This window comes from Oculina patagonica, chromosome 12 (genome assembly GCF_052425735.1).
Source record: "Oculina patagonica isolate OP01 chromosome 12, crgOcupat, whole genome shotgun sequence".
In the NCBI taxonomy this organism is placed as follows: domain Eukaryota; kingdom Metazoa; phylum Cnidaria; class Anthozoa; order Scleractinia; family Oculinidae; genus Oculina; species Oculina patagonica.
Genome location: NC_135769.1, coordinates 21,246,378 through 21,267,579, shown reverse-complemented (window position 1 = coordinate 21,267,579; position 21,202 = coordinate 21,246,378). Strand labels below are relative to the sequence as shown.

The following is a 21,202-nucleotide window of genomic DNA, read 5'->3' as shown; positions in this document are numbered from 1 at the left end:
CCTCAGTTAATTTAATGGCGCTATCGTATCTTACAAGGGTATTAAGAAAACCCCCCAAAAAAATGCAGGTAAAACAGTGAAGAGATGGCAGTTCCTTTTCCACCACACCAACGATTCAACGAAAAGCAAAAGCGACTACTATTTTAATATTTTGACTGGTCAGAAACGACGTGTGACCGAGCTAAAATCGGTTTGGCCGGTCAACATGACCGGCAACTATCCAAAAATTGTTTTGAGGCCTGTAACAGAACTTCACATATTGGTATCGATATTGAAGACGATTCACTTTCACGTGTATTCCAGAACACCATTCCATTGAGGGGGTGAAAAGGCTCGTGGATCGACGGATTTGGCCTTAAAAGGCGCACAGAGCGGACGGAGGAAAACAAAGTAAAGTTCAGAGGGCCGATCGTGGTGGCGGCTTTCGGGAAGCGAAGTATTCCGCCGTGCTTGAGTGAAATCGTCTGGTACCGAATGCCGGTCACCTCGCCACCAACCAACTCGCCACCAAGCGAAGTCACCTCGGCTCATGGATTAAAGAACGAGGAATACACCAGTTTTGGTGGCGAGTTGGTTGGTGGCGAGATTCCCTGGTTTTGTTCATTTTCATTTGTTTGGCGAGACAAACAATTTTTGACCTTTTTATATGAAGCTGTAACGTTACTTTCGTATAAACAAGCAGTAAAATGGGTAATAGAGAACGTCGTGAAAAATTCGGCTTAAAAAAAATCGGAATTAAAAAACAATTAACATTTGCAGTACGATGCAGTGAAACCATACCACAGAAAGTTTTCAAGTAATGCGGTTCAGGATTTAAGCGAAAATAGTGGCGGATTGACGGATATGGGTAGCCTCATCCACGTAGAGAGAGTAACGCGTGTACGGATTGGGCAACTTACTATTAGCAACGTTTTAGTGTGTGAAAGACTTGTACCAGTACAAATTTGCGTTGTTAATCGTTTTAGGTTAAATTAATATTAGCGCCCAAAGACTTGTACCAGTACAAATTTCGTTCTTAATCGTTTTAAACTTCGCTGCCTTCGAGCGCTGAACCCCTCACATTCTTAATTGGTTATGTCACGTAAAATTTGGGCTACTCACGTTTTTAATTGTTATATAACGTAAATTTGACCATGAGCTATAGGATAAGTGGAGTTTTTTCTAAATTAAAAGCCAATATCTTACCACTAAAGTCTTTTTATTACTCTGTTTACTACTTAATTGGTTGTTCGATCGCAACACATGGGTAACCAGGCTTTTATTCAACCGAGAAGACCTGGATGCTAAACTAATTTGCATTTGGTGTTACGGCGAATAATAAAAACACTGGGTAGGAAAAACTTTTACTGTTGCTAGGAGATTTTGGTTTTTGGCCAATCACTAAACCGGACAAACAATGGGTATTGTTTTTTAATTTCGTGTTGAGCTCGTAAGATCAACGAGCACTCTTAATCCCCTAGTGAGGTATGAAAAAGGCGACAAACTTGAGCCTTTCCCCACATGGACGAAGAAAGGTTTGGCAACCGGAAATGAATTTTGGTTTATTTTGGAGATGTTCGCAACTCAACGGTGGAAAAAAAAAATGTAAATTTCGGATAGTTTTGTGGTCGTTGTCGTTATTTTTGAAGGTTTTCGCTATGGAGTAAGCTGGAGTTGTCTTAAATTGCCTAAACAAGCAACGAGTGACTTTTAACCGGTGCAGCATGAACGGGAAAACACAGGCGTTGAACTCTACGCGTGTGTTTGTGTGGTCACAACTTACAAATATGAATATTCAAATCTATTCACTAATTGTTGTTGTGAATATTTAAGCTTCGAAAAAATCGGCATTTACGACTGAGGTTTTGAAATAAAATAAATAAGAAAAATTTCCGCATAGGGTGAGTTAGTTTTTATGCCGGTTTTTTGACGAATTTAAGCTTGCCGAGCGCTTCTTTGTTTAATGTTTTCGACTCGTATATATAATACAATTATTTACATGCGGCGTGCAATTTATTGTCGTCGGAGAATCCACTACTGTTTCTGAAATGTAGCCGATAAAACTTTATTTCCTCCACTCACTACTTCTCTCAACATTAGAACGTCAGATTATGACAGTAAAATAAAGAAAAGTAGTAAGAGCGGGCGAGCCCGTATTATTTCAATTTACTTCAAAGGTGATGTAAATAGTTCTTAGCTCCAATTCATAGTCGCGAAATTCAACCATTTAATTAAGCAAGACTCCAACGACTTCGGGTAAACCCATGTTCACCTCATCCCACTCCCTGTGCGAATGAATGGTTTCCTTTGTATAACCCCCAGGTGGGCCACCTTTACATTCCTTATAAGGAAAATGGCCACCTTTGGATCTTACGAGCTTCACACGAAAGAAGGGATTATCTTCCTACCCATGGTATTATACACATAGTCCCAAATGCAAATTAGCTTAGTGGTCCACATGTAGGAATACCTACCCCCAAAGGCATGAAATGGTGCTTTTTTTCGGGGAGTGGCCAAAGGCACTCCAAATGCAAATTAGTTTAGCATCCAGGTCTTCTCGGTTGAATAAAAGCCTGGTTACCCATGTATTGTGATCGAACAACGAAAGAAGTAAACAGAGTAGTAAAGAAAAGACTTTAGTGGTAAGATATTGGCTTTTAATTTAGACAAACTCCACTTATCCTATAGCTCATGATTTGACAAGTCACGTTTTTAATACAAGAACGGAAGTGCTGAAGCACAACTATAGAGTGACAATTTACAAGTCACGCGCTTTGATCACCCACAGCGGAAAGTATTCCCTTGAGAAATTAAAACAGTCCCTTGAGAGTTAACAAGAATGTGGTTCGAGATTGCCCAACTTAACCACTATTCTCCTTCCTTTTGCTTGTAAACAAGCAAAAAAGTCAAAAAACGGCATTCAGGATCACCCATCCGAATACGAATAAATGATCACGGAATGGATGATCACAGTGTTCAACGACAAAAGATTATCTTGCGTGACTCGGGCACCATTATAGAATAAAAACAGAAAAAAAGGATATAAAACATACACCGTCTTCTGTTTTAAAATAAATAAATGGTTTCTTGAAGTTCTACGCGAGTACATGAAACCTGGCATTTTCTGATTTTGGAGCACTTATTGTCATTTATTGAATCAAGCACCCAACAGACCGTTTCATTGAATGGAGGACAAAAGGTTACATTTCCTATTTTTGTAAAGCTTCACTGATTTTTGAATACCACACCTTAAATTAGTAATCTGCTTCTCACTAAGGGCTTTATGCTCCTTGTTTCTCCGGATCCAGTGGCGTTTTCCCACAAATGAACAAAGCTCTATCCAGTTGATACCAATCACCACTTCCTCTTTCGAACATCTTCAGATCACGCGCAAATGAGCTACGTCTAGCTGGTCGTTTACATAGATCGTGGAGCTCTGAGTCAGCCATTCGAGGTAAGAATGAACATTGTGTTTCTTCTTGAGTAAACTTTGATTTCGCAAGATGGTGCGAATAGTTTTGCTGTGTACCCTCGTGCCACGTTCCTCGTCTTTTGAGTTATTTTAGCGAATTCAAAATATGCAGTCGGTTTTATAGAATCATCTTGAGTGAGCATAAACCGACAGCAGAGTTACTGTTTTTAGGAAATCAGGCGAAGCAGATCCTGCTTGTCGTATGTTATTCGAACGTTCGATCGATCAGTAGAGTTTTGAACGAGTTTTATTGAAGTTGATCGCGTGATTGCATGTGTTCTCACTGGTATCCTTTACTTGTACCATGTTTTACCGAAAATTGGTCGTTTAGTACTCCTGTAGCTCGCCGTTTGCATCGATGTAAGCCGTTCAAGGTGTCGTCTTGACTATAACGCTCTTTCGTTTCTTAAGGGACTGCTTGCTGTGTTTTTGGCGTACTACGCTTTCGTTTTGGGCTGTTTTAGCGAACGCCCCCGTGCTATTTAAACAGTTTGTGAAAGAAATAAAGTCGGGGCTGTAAACTGTATCTCGCCACGACGGCTAGCTGATTTTTTAATGCCAGTCATTCGATTGCTTTGGATTTATTGACTGCTGATCGTTTTGTTGATAATAAATGCAAAAATTCCTTGCTTTTGAGTAATTTAATGTACCCTCACGAGAGTGCGCGAGAAAATCACTTCGCACGAGGAGACGCGACGCGTAGCCTCCTAAGCAGGCGCTCTTTGAGCTCGTCACGTGCACGAGAAAACGCGACACGCGAGGGCGCGAGAAAATCACTTCACATGAGAAGAAGCAAAAAGGTACCACAGGCAAAAACGTTATCAGGAAGAAGGACCTTTACGCATGCCAGAGCATGCAAACTAAGCGAACTAAACTATCTTCCTTTAACCACCAACTGTTTAGATACTTAAAAGAAACAATCATTCTTAACCTAGATGCTCATCTTGAGTTTCCGTTTTTTATTTTTATTTTTGTACATACTAATATTTTTTAAAGTAATTATGAATGTAAATTAGTATTATATTGTAAATGTTTTTGTAATTCACCTTTTTCATCATTATAATTTAATCCTCTCTATGATTTATCTCACTGGACATCTGTTGACACAAGCATTTTGCAATGCTGATGGATAGTTTACCTCCAGTACAAATAAAGCTACTGCTGCTACTGATGCCATTGCTCCTACGGCTGCTGCTACTGCTGCCATTGCTGCCGCTGCTGCCTCTGCCGCCACTACTGCCTTTGTTGCCTCTCCTTTCACTGCTGCATCTGCTGCCACTGCATCCACTGCTGCTATTGCTGCCACTACTGCTTCTGCTGCCACTGCTGCTATTACTGCCTCTGCTACTACTGCTGCCACTACTGCTATTGCTTTTACCGCTGCCACTGCTGCTACTCTGCTCCTGCTGCCACTGCCTTCCTCTGCTGTCACTACTGCTACTACTACCACTGCTGCTATCGGTGCCACTGCTGCTCCATCTGCCACCACTGCTACTGCTGCTATTGCTGCCACTAGCTGCTGCCTCTGCTGCTATTGCTGCCACTGTTGCCTCTGCTGTTACTACTGCTACTGCTGCCAGTACTGCCACTGCTGCTATTGCTGCCTCTGCTGCCACTCGATGCTGCCTCTGCTGCCACTACTGCTACTGCCTCCACTGCTGCTATTGCTGCCACTGCTGCCTCTTCTACCACTGCTGCTACTGCTTCCACCGCTGCCTCTGCTGCCACTGCTGCTACTGCTTCCACCACTTTTGTAATCCCGTGCAGCCAAAATTCAAAGAAGGCGTGCGATCAACTTGCGTTGACATGCGCTGGGTGACCAAACGCTGAGAAACTTGCATCGACTTGCGTATAAATTTGATCCAGCCGCGACAATAAGTGAGCGCGAGTCTGTCGTCGCAAGTCGTGACTGGTCATGAAAAACAGCTGACCACAAACATCCCAAAGAACTATACAGCTTACTAACAAACTGTATTTAGTGTTGCTTTGACTTTTCCTGCTCAAGCTCTATGCTAGCCAGCCCAGCTTTAGTTGTTTTTCCTCGTGTGAAGTGATTTTCTCGCGCTTGCGTGCTCGCCTTCTCGACTAACCCTATGAAAAACGAAGGACTTCTATACGGTCTAGAGTGCTCATTGTCTGCTCACATCTGAATAATATTTTAAAACGTCTGTTTTTTAGAAGCCCTTATTCATGGCTTCAGCAGCTCCAACGTTTCATTCCACTAAAGAAACCACCAACTATGCCCGGTTGTGTCGGCTTCTGGTAGATGTGGGTGCAAGTGTCCTGAGAGAGACATTCGACAAGAAGCGTCCGCCAGGAAGCCTGGACACCGTCTTGTCAACTCCTCCAACACATACTATATTGCAATCACTTCGAAAGAAAAGAGTCCTGAATCCTTTACAATGGGGAAAGCTGTATCCCGCCGTCAAATCTTCAGTTTCTTCAAAGAATTTTGACATTACTCTGCTCATGGTCCTGCTAAGGAATATTTGTGGTCTTGTTCCGCCGGCTACTGGTTGGGACAGTCTTCCTTCTGTGACAGACACAACCCTTGAGGCAGATATTGTTCGCATCAAGTTTTACAGAAACACAGTTTATGGTCATGTCAGTGAGGCCTCGGTTGATGATGCAACGTTCAGCCAATACTGGAAGGACATCCAAAATGCATTGGTGAGACTGGGAGGAGCATGTTACCAAGTTGCTGTTGATGATCTGAAGAATGAATGCATGGACCCTGATTTTGAGAAACACTACCAAGAGCTTCTTAAAAAATGGGTTAAAGATGAGATCAGCATTAAGGAGAAGCTAGATGAAATTGAAGAAAAGTTTGGAAAGAAGCTAGATGACTTGAAAGAATTGATTGTGATTCCTGAAAGCAAAACAACTGATGAAGGTTAGGAGTATTTAATGTTCCAAACGCTAAAATGTATAAGATTATTTGAAGGGTCACATAGCATTATCTCATAAATTTATAATTAAGAAGTAAATATGGAGTCGGTCTTTCAAACCAGTCACCACACTACAGCCGGGACGTTTAATAATTTCTGAGTCTCAAGGGTGTAACTGGGTAGATCAACTGACAGACGTAAGAGGCTACTGATCTACTGAGAAAAGCCGAAAAAACATAAACAAATAAGTAAACTTAATAACCTAAGGGCAACAACCGTTTTGCAGCAAAAATCACAACCGACCTTCCATGTAACAGTTTCTCAGGTAACATCATTTGGATTCCTTATCCAATTACGCTCAATTGAGCCAACAACAAAAAACAGTCGCAACAAGGGTAAATACCCCCGCTACGTGTATCTAAGCAGTGTAAATGAGTGCAAATGTTGGACTAGACACTGTGAACTCTGAATTGCAAGACCAACACCCTAAACCCGACTTATCAGACTTAGCCATGCTGCCTCCACCAATAACTGAATGTATACAAGGTGGTTTAACATAACACAACAAGGTAGCTTTTTTGCACGATCATGTATTCATTTTGACTGTATTGAAAAGCACAAAACTCCAAAAAAATATATAGTAACAGTAATACAGTTTATGGTTGATGTCACTTAAATGTTAATGTTGTTTCCCCAAAAAGATAGCACTGAACTAAGCTAAATTCTAACTCGGTGTGAAATTAATGCTGCTTTCTGTTTGCTTATCAGGTGTAACTCTCTCACGCTACACAAGCGCATTAAAGGCATCAATTAAAAGCCAAACGGAGCTCCAGACTAAACTGATGGCCTCTCCCACCATTTCTAGTGTGAAAACAGATGAAATATTCACCAATCTTCTCATACAACATGGACGAAAGAACGTTGACAGTCTTGATATGGGAAGAAAGAACCGCCTCCGTCAGTACGGTGAAGTGAGTGAATCTCATCGAGTCAAGCACTGTCAAGATATATTCATCCCTACTACTGGCGGGAACCAGAATCCCAAATCAGTTCTTGTCACGGGGAAAGCAGGTATTGGGAAAACTCTGTTTTCTCAAAAGTTAATTCGAGATTGGGCTGATGACAAATTATTTGAGGCGCAAATAAAGACAGAAATCCCTGATTTTAAGTTTGCGTACTTGCTGACTTTCCGTCAGTTGAATTTACTTGGAGATGGCCGTTTTTCACTGAGAGAAATCTTGAATCGTTCTCCATTTCTGGATGAACACTCAAATATTGATGAATCTTTATTTGAATACATTGTCAATTATTCTGAGAAGGTTTTGATTGTCTTAGACGGATATGACGAGTTTTCAGAACAAGATTACATCGCTAGTGATTTGGATGAACAGTATCCAAATAACGTTCAGGAGAAAATGCCAGTAGCCGCACTATGTGCCAAGCTAATAAAGGGTAAGATTTTGAGAGATTCAGTTGTTATGATAACGTCAAGGCCCGATGAATCCGATAATATTGGTGGAATTCACTTTGATAGATACGTAGAAATTACAGGATTTTCCGAACAACAGGTGAAAGAATACATTGGAAAGTATTTCAAAGAAAACGAAAACATGAAGAACACTGTACTTGATCACATCACGAAGAATAAGAATCTTGTCAGCTTTGCCCACATTCCCGTACTCTGTTTCCTGATGTGTTCCTACATGGAGTACATTCTAAAGAAAGAAGTGCCAAGCACTGATGCTCTCCCTGTCAAAACAAGTGAGCTCTATTTTGAAGTTGTCAACAGATTTGTACAGGACCATAACAAAAAGGAAATTCCTTCCGATGTTACTATTGATAAACTTTCAGAGCTAGCAGCTCAATTGCTTCAGGAGAAAAGGTTTCTTTTTGTAAAAGAAGACATGAAAAAGTTTAGTTTACAAGAAATTGAAAGCTTGAGAGCAAGCGGTCTTCTTCATTGTGGTCCTCCTTTCAGGAAATCCTTTTCGCAAGTGACGAAATATTTTTGTTTCACTCATCTTACAATCCACGAATATTTGGCATCTCGTTGGTTTGTAAAGAAGAGAAAGATTCCCTCCAGACTAAAAGTATCCACAATGGTCATGCAGTTCATGGCTGGAATTTTATCCAAAGAAACAGACACTGACAAATTTATGAAGGAATTACTTGAACAATTTCCATCTTCTTTGAACATCCTTCTCACAGCGAAGTGTCTCTTTGAGTATCAAGACAAAGAATTCGCTAAAAATATCATAAAGAACCGTCAACGTCAATACTTTGACCACGAGAGGCAAATTAAGTTCTCTAGATTAACTGATGTGGACTGTGTTGCAGCTTCATTTTTATTAGATGTCATCAGTGCGCTGAATGAAGAAGAAGCGAATACAAAATATCGGGCATTTTGTGAACAGCCATTTACTGTTAAAAGGTTGATAATCAATTATCGTCCATTCACGTCTTTAAAAGATCTATCACAGTCTGGATTAAGACGAATCTGTGATTCATTAGAGAAAAACTTCTGTGCCATTACAGAACTGTGCTTGCCTTTTTGTGGGTTAAATTACGAATGTGCTGATTGCATTAGAGAATTAGTTTCAAGCAGATTAACGGAACTGATACTTAAACATAATCAGATCACCGATGTCGGTGTTGCCAGTCTATCTGAAGCATTAAAATCATCAACCTGTAAAGTAACGAAATTAAATATGGGTTACAATCAGATCACTGTTGCCGGCGTTGCAAGTCTGTGTCAAGCCTTGAAATCATCGACCTGTCAAGTAACCTCATTAGATCTGAGTGGTAATGAGATCTCGGATGACGGTGTTTTCTGTCTTTGTCACGTATTACAGTCATCAACCTGTCAGGTAACCGAACTTTATCTTAATGATGATCGCATCACTGATGCTGGTGTTGTCAGCCTATGTCAAGCCTTTCAATCATCAACGTGTCAAATAACCACACTTGGTCTGGATTGCAATCGGATCACTGATGCCGGTGTTCACAGCCTATCTCAAGCCTTACAATCATCAACATGTCAAGTATCCACGCTTGGTCTGGATTGCAATCGGATCACTGATGCCGGTGTTTTCTATCTATGTCAAGCGTTAGAATCACCAACCTGTCAAGTAACCACACTAGGTCTGGTACAGAATCCGTTCACTGATTTCGGTCTTTCCTTGTTGTGTGAAGCGTTACAATCATCAACCTGTCAAGTAACCTCACTAGATCTTGGACAAAACCAGATCACTGATGACGGTGTTTTCATCGTATGTCAAGCCTTACAATCAACAACGTGTCATCTAACTACGCTTGCTCTGGATGACAATGAGATCGGTAATACCGGTTTTGCCATTTTGTATGAAGCGTTACAGTCATTGGCCTGTAGAGTAACCACATTACATCTGAATGGTAATCACATCAATGATGCCGATGTTGTAAGCCTGTGCCAAGCCTTACAATCATCGACCTGTCAAGTAACCTCATTAAGTCTGGTACAGAATCAGATTACCGATGAGGGTGTTGTCAACCTGTGTCAAGCGTTACAATCACCAACTTGTAAAGTGACCAGACTTAATCTGTTTGGTAATCAGATGACTAATACTGGCATGAAATGTCTTGAAGATTTGAAACATACGAAACCAGATCTTGAATTAATTTATTAGCCATTATGAGAACGATAGTAGTAGAGCAGGAATTAAAAAAGACAGGCAATAGTGATGTTTGTAGATGTCATAAAGACGTTCACGAGTCATTGTGTATAGAGATTCGGCTACAATTTTAAATACCTTGCTCAGTTTAAAACTAAGTATTCTATGTAGTAGATAAAATATGAGCGGGAGATCTGTATGGGCGTTTTCGATGGCGAACCGGTAGGCGAGCCATTGCAAACACTCATACAGATCGGGCGCGAATATTTTATTCTACTTGTAAAATGAAAACAATAAATGGAGTGCAAACTATTGTTATGCGAATCAGTAGAGATCTGTATCAAAAGTTAATGAATACTGATAAGCTGAGCAGGAGTTTGTATCAAGTTAATCAAGTTTATTCTATCGTTTGATTTGTATTGGGGTTTACAGTTGTGTACATGTGATCTGAATACTGTGCTGGGATTGGTTTGCACCCTCATGAATAATTAATGAGGGATGTGCCAATGGGAACTCTGAAGCCCTTACCCTATACCAGACCATGTTCAGCTGATTTGGAGCTCTATACTAGCTAAGGCTAGACACCGAAAATTCCTACCCTATCTCATACTTGCATTTTTAGAACTGTAACAGTATTAGTGTTTTTAATGGAATACCATCTGTCAACAATCTTGCCGCGATGGTTTTATTTACGTTTAGGAAAGCCTTGTTTTCTTTTGAATTTCTATTCCTATTCTGGACTTAATTATTCGTACTACTGATCAGTTTCCCGGTAAATGACACCCTATTCTATACCAAAAATCTCTTATTTCTATACTCTATCCTAGACTAAACTGTTTGGAAACCATATTCTTCACAGTGGCACATACTCATGTAGCTTGTATATGAGTGTACCCCCCCCCCCCCTCACTCGAAAGAGGGAGGTGGGGTGGTTCACTGGATCGTGGATGGAAAAAAACGAAGAATAGCGCACGAACAACAAGCTTCCACGGCCGGACAAACGGAAATTTGCTTCCTTCGTTAATTGCAGTCGATCTGGCACTTGTGGATACTTTGGGGGAGCAGTAACGTAGAGCAAAAGCAAGAAACATTTTTGTTATCTCTAGTCGAAGAGTTCAACGCTGCTTTTAAGGGGTAGTATTTTTTCACCCTCGCTTACCTCCTTGGTGAAACGCATGCGCTCTCGCTTCCCCCGTACTTGCTCGCGCCTCCAACTGCCTCATGAGGCTGAAAAGGTCTTATAAATAGGAAATGAGCAACAACTTTCCATTTTCAAGGTGTGGTCCTGTTTAACATTTTAGGCAATTGTTACTTGATTCCAAAGCTCTCGATTTCTTACCCTAGCGTGCAAAGCGAGGAGCCTGAGACCGAGAATTGTGAGAAGCGCGCGCCATCAAGAACGAATCTGATTGGCTGATTTTATGCACGCGCGGATTTTCCTTCTTTATTGTGTCACAAAGAAATTTCAGCCGCGTAACAAAAATTATTCTCTTCAGATGCGTGTTTGTGAGGGGATAAAATTTCCCCTTTTAACCTTGGCCCCGTCCATATTAATCCGGATCATATTCTTTTGTTCGGATAAAATGGAAAATGTAGAAATTTGAAAACGCCGTATAACATATTTTCCGTCCACACTAGTCAGGATAAATTTGAAAACGCTTCTTTTTTGGTAAAAAACGGATAAAATGCGTTTTGAAGAGCGTTTTCGAAAAAGTCCGTTTTCAAAATGAACTCTGTTCACACTAAAGCGCAGAGCCGGCGTTTTCAAATAAATCCACTTTGAAGAGTGTTTTCGAAAAGTTTCAATCCGTTTTCGGTGGACAATTTATCCGGATTAATGTGAGCGGTTGGCCAAACCGAAGAAAAAAAAAGCATTTTCAAATTTATCCGGATTAGTGTGGACGGTGCCTTAGTGAAGATGGTTATTGCATGCAGTTTTTTTAAAAGCAACGCGGAGAGAAAGGGATAAACAGAACTTGAAAGGTTAGTTGACTTTTCTTCTTGAAATTTAACACTTTAGCTAAGGATAGGCGAGGCATTATATTGATCAGGGATTTAAATGTCGCTTTTCCACCTGAATGGATTTGAAATTTCTTGCCGATACGTATAAACCACCTTACAGTAGTACGAGAAAAAGCTTTAGGTTTTAGGGTCACATCTCGTTTACTCGTTTCCTGCCATGAAAAATGAACAGATTCACAGATTTCGAGTTAATGGCAGACCCGCGGTTCAGCTGATAAGAGAGGTCCAGATGTCGTGCCTGTCTTGAAGTTCGGATCATGGATCATGAATAAATCAACTTTGTTTTGCGAGGGTTGCACGTAACAGTCTTCGACTGATAAACCTGTGGCCCTCGAATTCCCGATCGAATTGGAATTTAGAAGTGTTGGTTTTTGTGGAGGGAGGAAAACCGGAGAACCCGGAGAAAAACCCTCGGAGCAAGGACGAGAACCAACAACAAACTCAACCCACATATGGCACCGGGCCGGAATCTAACCCGGGCCACATTGGTGGGAGGCGAGCGCTCTCACCACTGCGCCATCCCTGCTCCCACAATGAATGAAGTTCGCATCACGCAAACTTTGGTTGGAGTTGGTCGGTATGTTTACGTTAAGTTGTGTTCATCTTCAATTTCTTTTGTCGAGACGTAAACAACCTTTTGACCTGTATATATAATGCTGTAACGTTACCATAGTATAAACAAGAAATGATGGAGAATGCAGGAGAATGTCACGAAAAAAAAATCGGCATAAAAAATCTGGATTAAAAAAAAATTTACATCGACAGTCCGTTGTAATAATCTGATAATAATAATAATCTAATTTATATAGCGCTAAAATTATATAAAAATTATTCTAAAGCGCTTTACAGATAAGTTAAAATCGTAAGTTAAAATATAAAAAAGGCAAACTGTTAAAAATATTTTAAAAAAACTACAACGATAAAAGATTAAAAATATTAAAACAAGTCATATGCTTTCTGAAAGAAATATGTCTTTAGCTTTGATTTAAAAATTGTAATATTTGAAACAGTTTTCAATTGGATTTCCAGTAAAGCAGATCAGGACTTTAAAAAAATAGTGGCTGCTCGACGGATTGGGCCAAAAAACATAACACGGACGGGCGGATTTGCGTATCCCTTATTCACTCGGGCACAAAAAAGAGGAAAAGTATACATAAAAATGCACCACTTTCTTTTGTTTAAAAATAAATAAATAAATGGTGTCTTCAAGTATTACACGAGGGCATTTTCGGATTATTTAGTCATTTGATTGTTTTGTTGTCATTTATTAAAGGGAGGGCAAAGGTTGCATTTCCTGTTTTTGTAGAGCTTTAAATTACTGAATACCACACCTTTAATTTGTCTGCTTCTCCTAAGCAGCGCTCTATGCTTATTGTTTCTCCAGATCCAGTGGTATTTTAACTCAAATGAACAAAGCCTTTTTACGAGATATCATTTGGCATTTTCTCTCGAGTTTGAGCGCAAGCGAGCCACGTCTATCTGGTCATTCACATCGATCGAGGAGTTCAGGATCAACCATTCAAGGTAAGACTTGTATTTCTTGTTGAATAAACTTTCACTTCTGAAGCGGCTGCGAACCGAGTTTTTCTGTGTTAATTCGCGACACGTTCCTCGTTTTTTGAGCCATTGAGCCACAATAAGCAGTCGGATTCATAAACACATCTTGAGCAAAAAGCGAAAGCAAAGTTGTTGTTTCTAGGAAATCAGGCGAAGCGGTTCCTAGTGTACTTGCCGTATGTTATTCGAACGTTCGACCGATCGATCAGTAGAGTTTTGAAAGAAATCGCGTGATTGCATATGTTTTCACTGGTATCCTTCACGTGTACCATGTTTTACCGAACACTGGTCGTTCATGCTCGTGTAAGCTCGTCGCTTGCATTTACTTTAGCCGTTCAAGGTTTCCACTATTGTCTTATTGCATTTCGTCTTGAATAAAGCGCTTCCATTTCTAAAGGGACCGCGAACACTTGCTGTGTTTTATGCTCCTCGTTTTGGGCTATTTTAAGCGAATTCAAAATTAGCAGTCGGTGTGAGCAAAAAGCTAAGGCACATTGCGGTTTTTTTATTATGTAAGGTTCGATTCGTGATTGAAGAAATAATCAACCTATGCTACAAAAGAATATCGATCTCCGTGCTAATAATCAATAAACGGTTTGTGGAATGAGTACGCTGTATCTCGCCGCGAGGGCTAGCTGATTTTTTAATGCATTCATCATTCGATTGCTGTGGATTAATTGATTGCTGATCGAACGTTCAACTTGTAAACGTTTTGTTGATAACAAAACCCCTTGCCTTTGAGTGAACTTGATATTCTTATTCTGCAAAGTCTATTCAGTAGACCCTCACGAGAGCACGCGGGCGCGCGAGTAAATCACTTTGCACGAGGAGACACGACACGCAAACGCGCGAGAAAATCGCTTCGCACGAAGAAAGGCGAAATAATAATAAGCATAGCTTCCTACGCAGACGTTCTTTGAGCTCTTTGAGCTCGTTACGCGCACGAGGAAACGCGACACGCGAGGTCGCAAGAAAATCATTCCACGAGAAGAAAAATGCTCTCTCTTTCCTCCCACCCACCATTCTTCGCGTCGTAAACTTTCCTCATAAGATATTCTCTCGCAAGCGCGCTTGCCCAGTCGACAGAACTTGGGGTGACCGAAGCTGAGAAAACTCAGCGTCTGCTCGTAGTCTAAACTTCGTTCGACATCTAAATACTTGTCTAAAGACAATACCCTCTTTTCTTCTGATTTACGAAAGTAAACAGAGTCACGTAATACCATCGCAACACGTCTCGGGCTGCCGAAACGATCAAACACAAATACTGCGTGCGTTGGAGGAGAACTCGCGAGAAGACGTAGCTACTGCTGCTACTTATGCCACTGCTGCTACGGCTACTGCTACTGCTCCTACTGCACCTGCCATTGCTGCCTCCGCTATCACTGCTGCCTCCGCTGTTACTGCTGCCATTGCTTCCACTGCTGCCACTGCTTCCTCTGCTGCCTCTAGTGCCACTCCTTCCACTGCTGCCTCCGCTGCCACTGCTTTCACTGATGCTGCTGCTGCTGCTGCTACTACTACTACTACTACTACTACTACTACTACTACTACTACTACTACTACTGCTTCTGCTTCTGCTTCTGCTTCTGCTTCTGCTGCTGCTGCTGCTACTACTACTACTACTACTACTACTATTACTACTACTACTACTACTACTACTACTACTACTACTACTACTACTACTACTACTAGTACTACTACTACTACTACTACTACTACTACTACTACTACTACTACTACTACTACTACTACTACTGCTACTGCTACTACTACTAATACTAATACTGTTACTGCTACTGCTACTGCCGATGCTGCTATTGCTGCCACTGCTGCCTCGACTGTTACTGCTGTCAATGGTGCCATTGCTGCCTCTACTGCCACTGATTCCTGTGCTGCTACTGCTTCAACTGATGCTATTGCTTTCACTCATTGCTTTCCACTCTTTCCACTGCTGCCACGGCTGATATTGCTGCCACTGCAACCACTACTGCCACTAATGCCTCTGCTGCTGCTACTACTTCTACTAGTACTACTACTACTGCTGCTGCTAGTCTACTGCTACTGCTACTGCTACTGCTACTCGGCTACTGCTAATACAGAAATAATTAAGTGAGATAATTCGAGGGAATACTAACAGCTAGGATTGATCAAAAGTGTCAAAAAATGAAGCAAAAGTAAGAGTTACAGCATATTACCCCATATGTCCATTAGTGGTGCAATTTGTTTTCAAATGTCCAGTTCGTTTTGTTAACGGAGAAGAAAGAAAAGAAAAATAACCCTGCACACTGATAGATATGTTTTAGTACAAATTCGTTTGGCATTCTATGTTGTTGTTCTCAGCCTCGCCATAGTGATTACTAACGTTAGCTCGTCACGATTGCTGTAATTCTTCTACATGACCTGTAAAAAAAGCTATATGTATATAATACCATTTGCCAAAAAAACCTACCGGTTTTCACACAAACAGAAGATTGTCAAGGCCTGGCCAAGCGGACTTGCAAGTTTACTCGCAAGTGCACACAAGTTGTAAAGCCAAAAGCCATTGCAAACCTATGGGTTTTGTAATCCCGTGCAGTTAAAATGAAAAGAAGACATGCGATCAACTTGCGTTCACTTGCGTTAGATAGCCAAACGGTGTGAAACTTGCATCGACTTGCGTGTAAATTTGATCCAGCCCCAACGATAGGCGAAAACAAGTCATCACAAGTCAACTTCACCGGTCATAAAAAACAACTGACCACAAACATCCCAAACAACTGTACAGCTTAGTAACAACTTGTGTTATTTTAACTTTGACTTTTACTGCTCCAGCTCTAGACTCGCCAGACCAGCTCTAATTGTTTTTCCTCCTGTGAAGTGATTTTCGCCCGCTGGCGTGCTCGCCTCCTCGGCTAACGCTATGAAAAACGAGGGACTACTTGTCAGGCTAAAGTGCTCATTTTCTGCTAACATCTGAAAATTATTTTCAAAACATCTGTTTTGTAGGAGTCCTTATCCATGGCTTCAGCAGCTCCAACATTTCATTCCACTAAAGAAACGACCAACTATGCCCGGTTGTGTCGGCTTCTGGTAGATGTGGGTGCAAGTGTTCTTAGGGAGACATTCGACAAGAAGCGTCCGCCAGGAAGCCTGGACACCGTGTTGTCAACTCCTTCAGTACACACTATATTGCAAACACTTCGAAAGAAACGAGTTCTGAATCCTTTACAATGGGGCAAACTGTATCCTGCCGTTAAATCGTCAGTTTCATCAAAGAATTTTGACATTACTCTGCTCATGGTCCTGCTTAGGAATATTTGTGGTCTTGTTCCGCCGGCTACTGGTTGGGACAGTCTTCCTTCTGTGACAGACACAACCCTTGAAGCAGATATCGTTCGCATCAAGTGTTACAGAAACACAGTTTACGGTCACGCCAGCGAGGCCTCAGTTGATGATGCAATGTTCAGCCAATACTGGAAGGACATCCAAGATGCATTGGTGAGACTGGGAGGAGCATGTTACCAAGATGCCATTGATGATCTAAAGAATGAATGCATGGATCCTGATTTTGAAGAACACTACCACGAGCTTCTTAAACAATGGGTAAAAGATGAGATCAGCATAAAGGAGAGGCTAGATGAAATTGAAGAAAAGTTAGGAAGGAAGCTAGATGACTTGAAAGAATTAGTCGTGATTCCTGAGAGCAAATCAACTGTTGAAGGTTAGGAGTTAAAATAAAAAGAATAAATAAAAATTAAATCACTTTCTTTAAGTGTCAATGTATTTAGCACTGTTGTTTTTATTGTGGACACGGTAAACAAATAAACAAATATTGAAAATCTAACATAAACTTGTTTAAAACCCCAACTGGCAGGAGGCTGTCCAGTTGGCTATTTACAACGCTTGAAGGAGTTAAATAGGGGACGACCAAAGACAAATCCATCGAGTGGCAGGGAGGTGAATTTGAACACGGGGCTTCCGGATTACAAGTCCAGCGCCCTACCACTAGGCCAGGCCGCCTCTTATAGGTTTGCGATGTCAAACGCTAAAATGTAATTTGTGATTTGACAGGGCATGTACCAATTACCTTTTAAAACTTAATTAAGAAGTAAACATGGATAGAAGATGGCTTTCCAGCCAGTCACCATACTACAGCCGGGACGTTTAATAAATTTTGTTTCTCAAGGGTGTAATTGGGTAGATCAACTGACAGACGTAGAAGGCTACTGATGTAAAATATAGCACTAAACTAAGGTATATTCTAACTCGGTGTACAATTAATGCTTCTTTCTGTTTGCTTTAATTGTCAGGTGTAACTACCTACACAAGCTCGTTAAAGGCATCAATTAAAAGCCAAACGGAGTTCCAGACTAAATCAATGGCCTTTCCCACCATTTCTTATGTGAAAACAGATGAAATATTCACCAATCTTCTCATACAACATGGGAGAAAGCCCGTTAAAGGTCTTGATGTGGGAAGAAAGGAACGCCTTCGTCAGTACGGTAAAGTGAGTGAGTCTCATCGAGTCAAGCACTGTCAAGATATATTCATCCCTGCTACTGGTCAAAACCAGAATCCCAAATCAATTCTTGTCACTGGGAAAGCAGGGATTGGGAAAACTCTGTTTTCTCAAAAGTTGATTCGAGATTGGGCTGATGACAAATTATTTGAGGCGCAAATAAATGCAGAAATCCCTGATTTTAAGTTTGCGTACATGCTGACTTTCCGTCAGTTGAATTTACTTGGAGATGACCAATTGTCGCTGAGAGACATCTTGAATCGTTCCTCAGTACTGGATGAACACTCAAATATTGATGAATCTTTATTTGAATACATTGTCAATCATTCTGAGGAGGTTTTGATTGTCATAGACGGGTATGACGAGTATTCACAACAAGATTACATCGCTAGTGATTTGGATGAACAGTATCCAAATAACGTTCACGAGAAAATGCCAGTGGCCGCACTGTGTGCCAAGCTAATTAAAGGTAAGATTTTGAGAGGTTCGGTTGTTATGATAACGTCAAGGTCCGATGAATCCGATAATGTTGATGGAATTCACTTTGATAGATACGTAGAAATTACAGGATTCTCCGAACAACAGGTGAAAGAATACATTGGAAAGTATTTCAAAGAAAACGAAAACATGAAGAACACTGTTCTTGATCACATCGCGAAGAATGAGAATCTTGTCAGCCTTGCCCACATCCCCGTACTCTGTTTCCTGATGTGTTCCTACATGGAGTACATTCTAAAGAAAGACATGCTGAGCACTGATGCTCTCCCAGTCAGAACAAGTGACCTTTATTCTGAAGTTGTCAACAGATTTGTACAGGACCATAACAAAAAGGAAATTCCTTCCGAAGTTACTATTGACAAACTTTCAGAGCTAGCAGCTCAGTTGCTTCAAGAGAAAAGGTTTCTTTTTGTCGAAGAAGACATGAAAAAGTTTGGTTTACAAGAAATTGAAAGCCTAAGAGCGAGCGGTCTTCTTCATTGTGGCCCTCCTTTCATGAAATCTTTTTCGCAAGTGACGAAATATTTTTGTTTCACTCATCTTACAATCCACGAGTATTTGGCATCTCGTTGGTTTGTAAAGAAGAAAGAGATTCCCTCCAGACAAAATGTATCTTCAATGGTTATCCAGTTCATAGCTGGAATTTTATCCAAGGAAAGAGACACTGACAAATTTATGAAGGAATTACTACTTGAACAAAATCCAAAAACTAACAACATCCTTCTGTCAGCGAAGTGTCTCTTTGAATATCAAGACAAAGAGTTCGCTAAAAATATCATAAAGAACCATCACTGTCAATTCTTTTTGCTTGAGGGACGACTTCATTTTTTTGGATTAACTGATGCGGACTGTGTTGCAGCATCATTTTTATTAGATATCATCAATGCAGTGAATGAAGAAGAAGCGAATACAACATTTTGTGACCAGTCACTTATTGTTAAAAGGTTGATAATCACGGTTTCAAGAGATCTATCACAGACTGGATTAAGACGAGTTTGTGAATCATTAGAGAACGACTTTTGTGCCATTACAGAACTGTGCTTGGTTCGTTCTCGGTTAGATGACGAATGTATTGATTGCATTAGAGGGTTAGTTTCAAGTAAATTAACAGAACTGATACTTCAACATAATCATATCACCGATGTTGGTCTTGCCAGTCTATCTGAAGCATTAAAATCATCAACCTGTAAAGTAAATCATCTAAATATGCGTGACAATCAGATCACTGATGTCGGTGTTGTTAGTCTGTGTCAAGCCTTACAATCATCAACCTGTCAAGTAACCACACTTGTTCTGGATAGTAATCAGTTCACTGATGCCGGCGTTTTCTGTCTGTGTCAAGTGTTACAATCATCAACCTGTCAGATAACCAAACTATGGCTGAGAGATAATGAGATCACTGATGCCGGTTTTGTCAGCCTATGTCAAGCCTTGCAATCGTCAACGTGTCAAGTAACCACACTTAATCTGGGTGGCAATCAGATCACTGATACCGGTGTTGCTATTCTGTGTAAAGCGTTACAATCATCAACCTGTAGAGTAACTGCATTATATCTGCATGGTGAACACATCACTGATGGCAGTGTTGTCAGCCTGTGTCAAGCGTTACAATTATCAACCTGTCAGGTAACCTTACTAAGTGTGACGAACAGTCGGATCACTGATGCTGGTGTTGTCAGCCTGTGTCAAGTGTTACAATCACCAACTTGTAAAGTAACCAAACTTTATCTGTTTGGTGATCAGATCAATAGTACCGGTAAGAAATGTCTTGCAGATTTGAAACATGAGAAACCCGATCTTGAATTACTCTATTAGCCATCATGAGAACGATGGTGGTAAAGAAGAAATTAGAAACAGACAACATTGATGTTTGTATATATTATAAAGTTGTTCACCAGTCATTATGGATATAGATTCGAAGAAGATTGTTTCAGATACCTTACTCAGTTAAAAGCTGAGTACTGTAGTTTTTATAGCCCGCGCCGCAGACGAAACTAAATCCTGACCGGGGTTAGGTTACGTCTGCGACGCAGGCTATAGTTTTTATAGTTATGTTTTATAAAAAAAACCGCATTTCTACTCTTGTATTTGAAGACAATGACTGAGGTTTTCCAAGATTGTTGTAATCATAAGTATGCACTGTGTTTTTACTTTTATTGTGCTTTCGCAATCAGCTCTCGAATTAAATTTATTGAACACTGATTTTCTGAGGGGTGCAGAGGGGATTAAACGTCTCATTTTCCTTTAATGTTATTCAACAGATTGTATTCAGTGGAATTCCCTTATTTTGTGTCCTTAGTAACAGTAAAGGGAAGAGTCAATGAGATATATTTGTTCCCAGTCTGTTGATAGGGCAGGGTACTTGCGAGTCAACGTCTCTGCGCGAAGGGTTTGGGGTGGGGTGGATGTTACTTGCTTTCTTACTTACTTCCTGTCCATAATGCCGATGTGGCGACCCTACCTGGCAGATTTTGATCGGTGCTCCGGCTGTAATTGAGCTAGTTGCCTTTATACAGTTTTTTCTACAGTCTGCGCCATGTTGTTTTGGGAGCCCTCTTTAACATGGTACTTACATTCCCTGAAAAACCAAGCTAGCCTGGTCTTGGTTTTTAGCACTCAGCACTTCCAGCTTCATGCC

The 21,202-nt window shown here is 40.7% G+C and overlaps 1 protein-coding gene across 1 annotated transcript; it reads left to right on the top strand.

The window, feature by feature from the left end:
* The first annotated feature begins 4,932 nt into the window (after positions 1-4,932).
* On the top strand, positions 4,933-20,767 carry LOC144632178 (uncharacterized). Its single transcript, XM_078490779.1, has 5 exons — positions 4,933-6,344; positions 7,108-10,003; positions 14,769-15,078; positions 16,554-17,268; positions 17,858-20,767. The coding sequence occupies exons 1-5, from the start codon at positions 5,642-5,644 to the stop codon at positions 20,377-20,379; spliced, it is 7,146 nt and encodes a 2,381-aa protein (XP_078346905.1). The 5' UTR covers positions 4,933-5,641; the 3' UTR covers positions 20,380-20,767.
* Positions 20,768-21,202: the final 435 nt, after the last annotated feature.

Coding starts and splice junctions, on each gene's coding strand:
- LOC144632178 (XM_078490779.1), top strand. CDS start 5,642: ATGGCTTCAGCAGCTCCAACGTTTCATTCCACTAAAGAAACCACCAAC. Junction 6,345..7,107: donor AAGCAAAACAACTGATGAAG/GTTAGGAGTATT, acceptor TTTGCTTATCAG/GTGTAACTCTCTCACGCTAC. Junction 17,269..17,857: donor GAGCAAATCAACTGTTGAAG/GTTAGGAGTTAA, acceptor TTTAATTGTCAG/GTGTAACTACCTACACAAGC.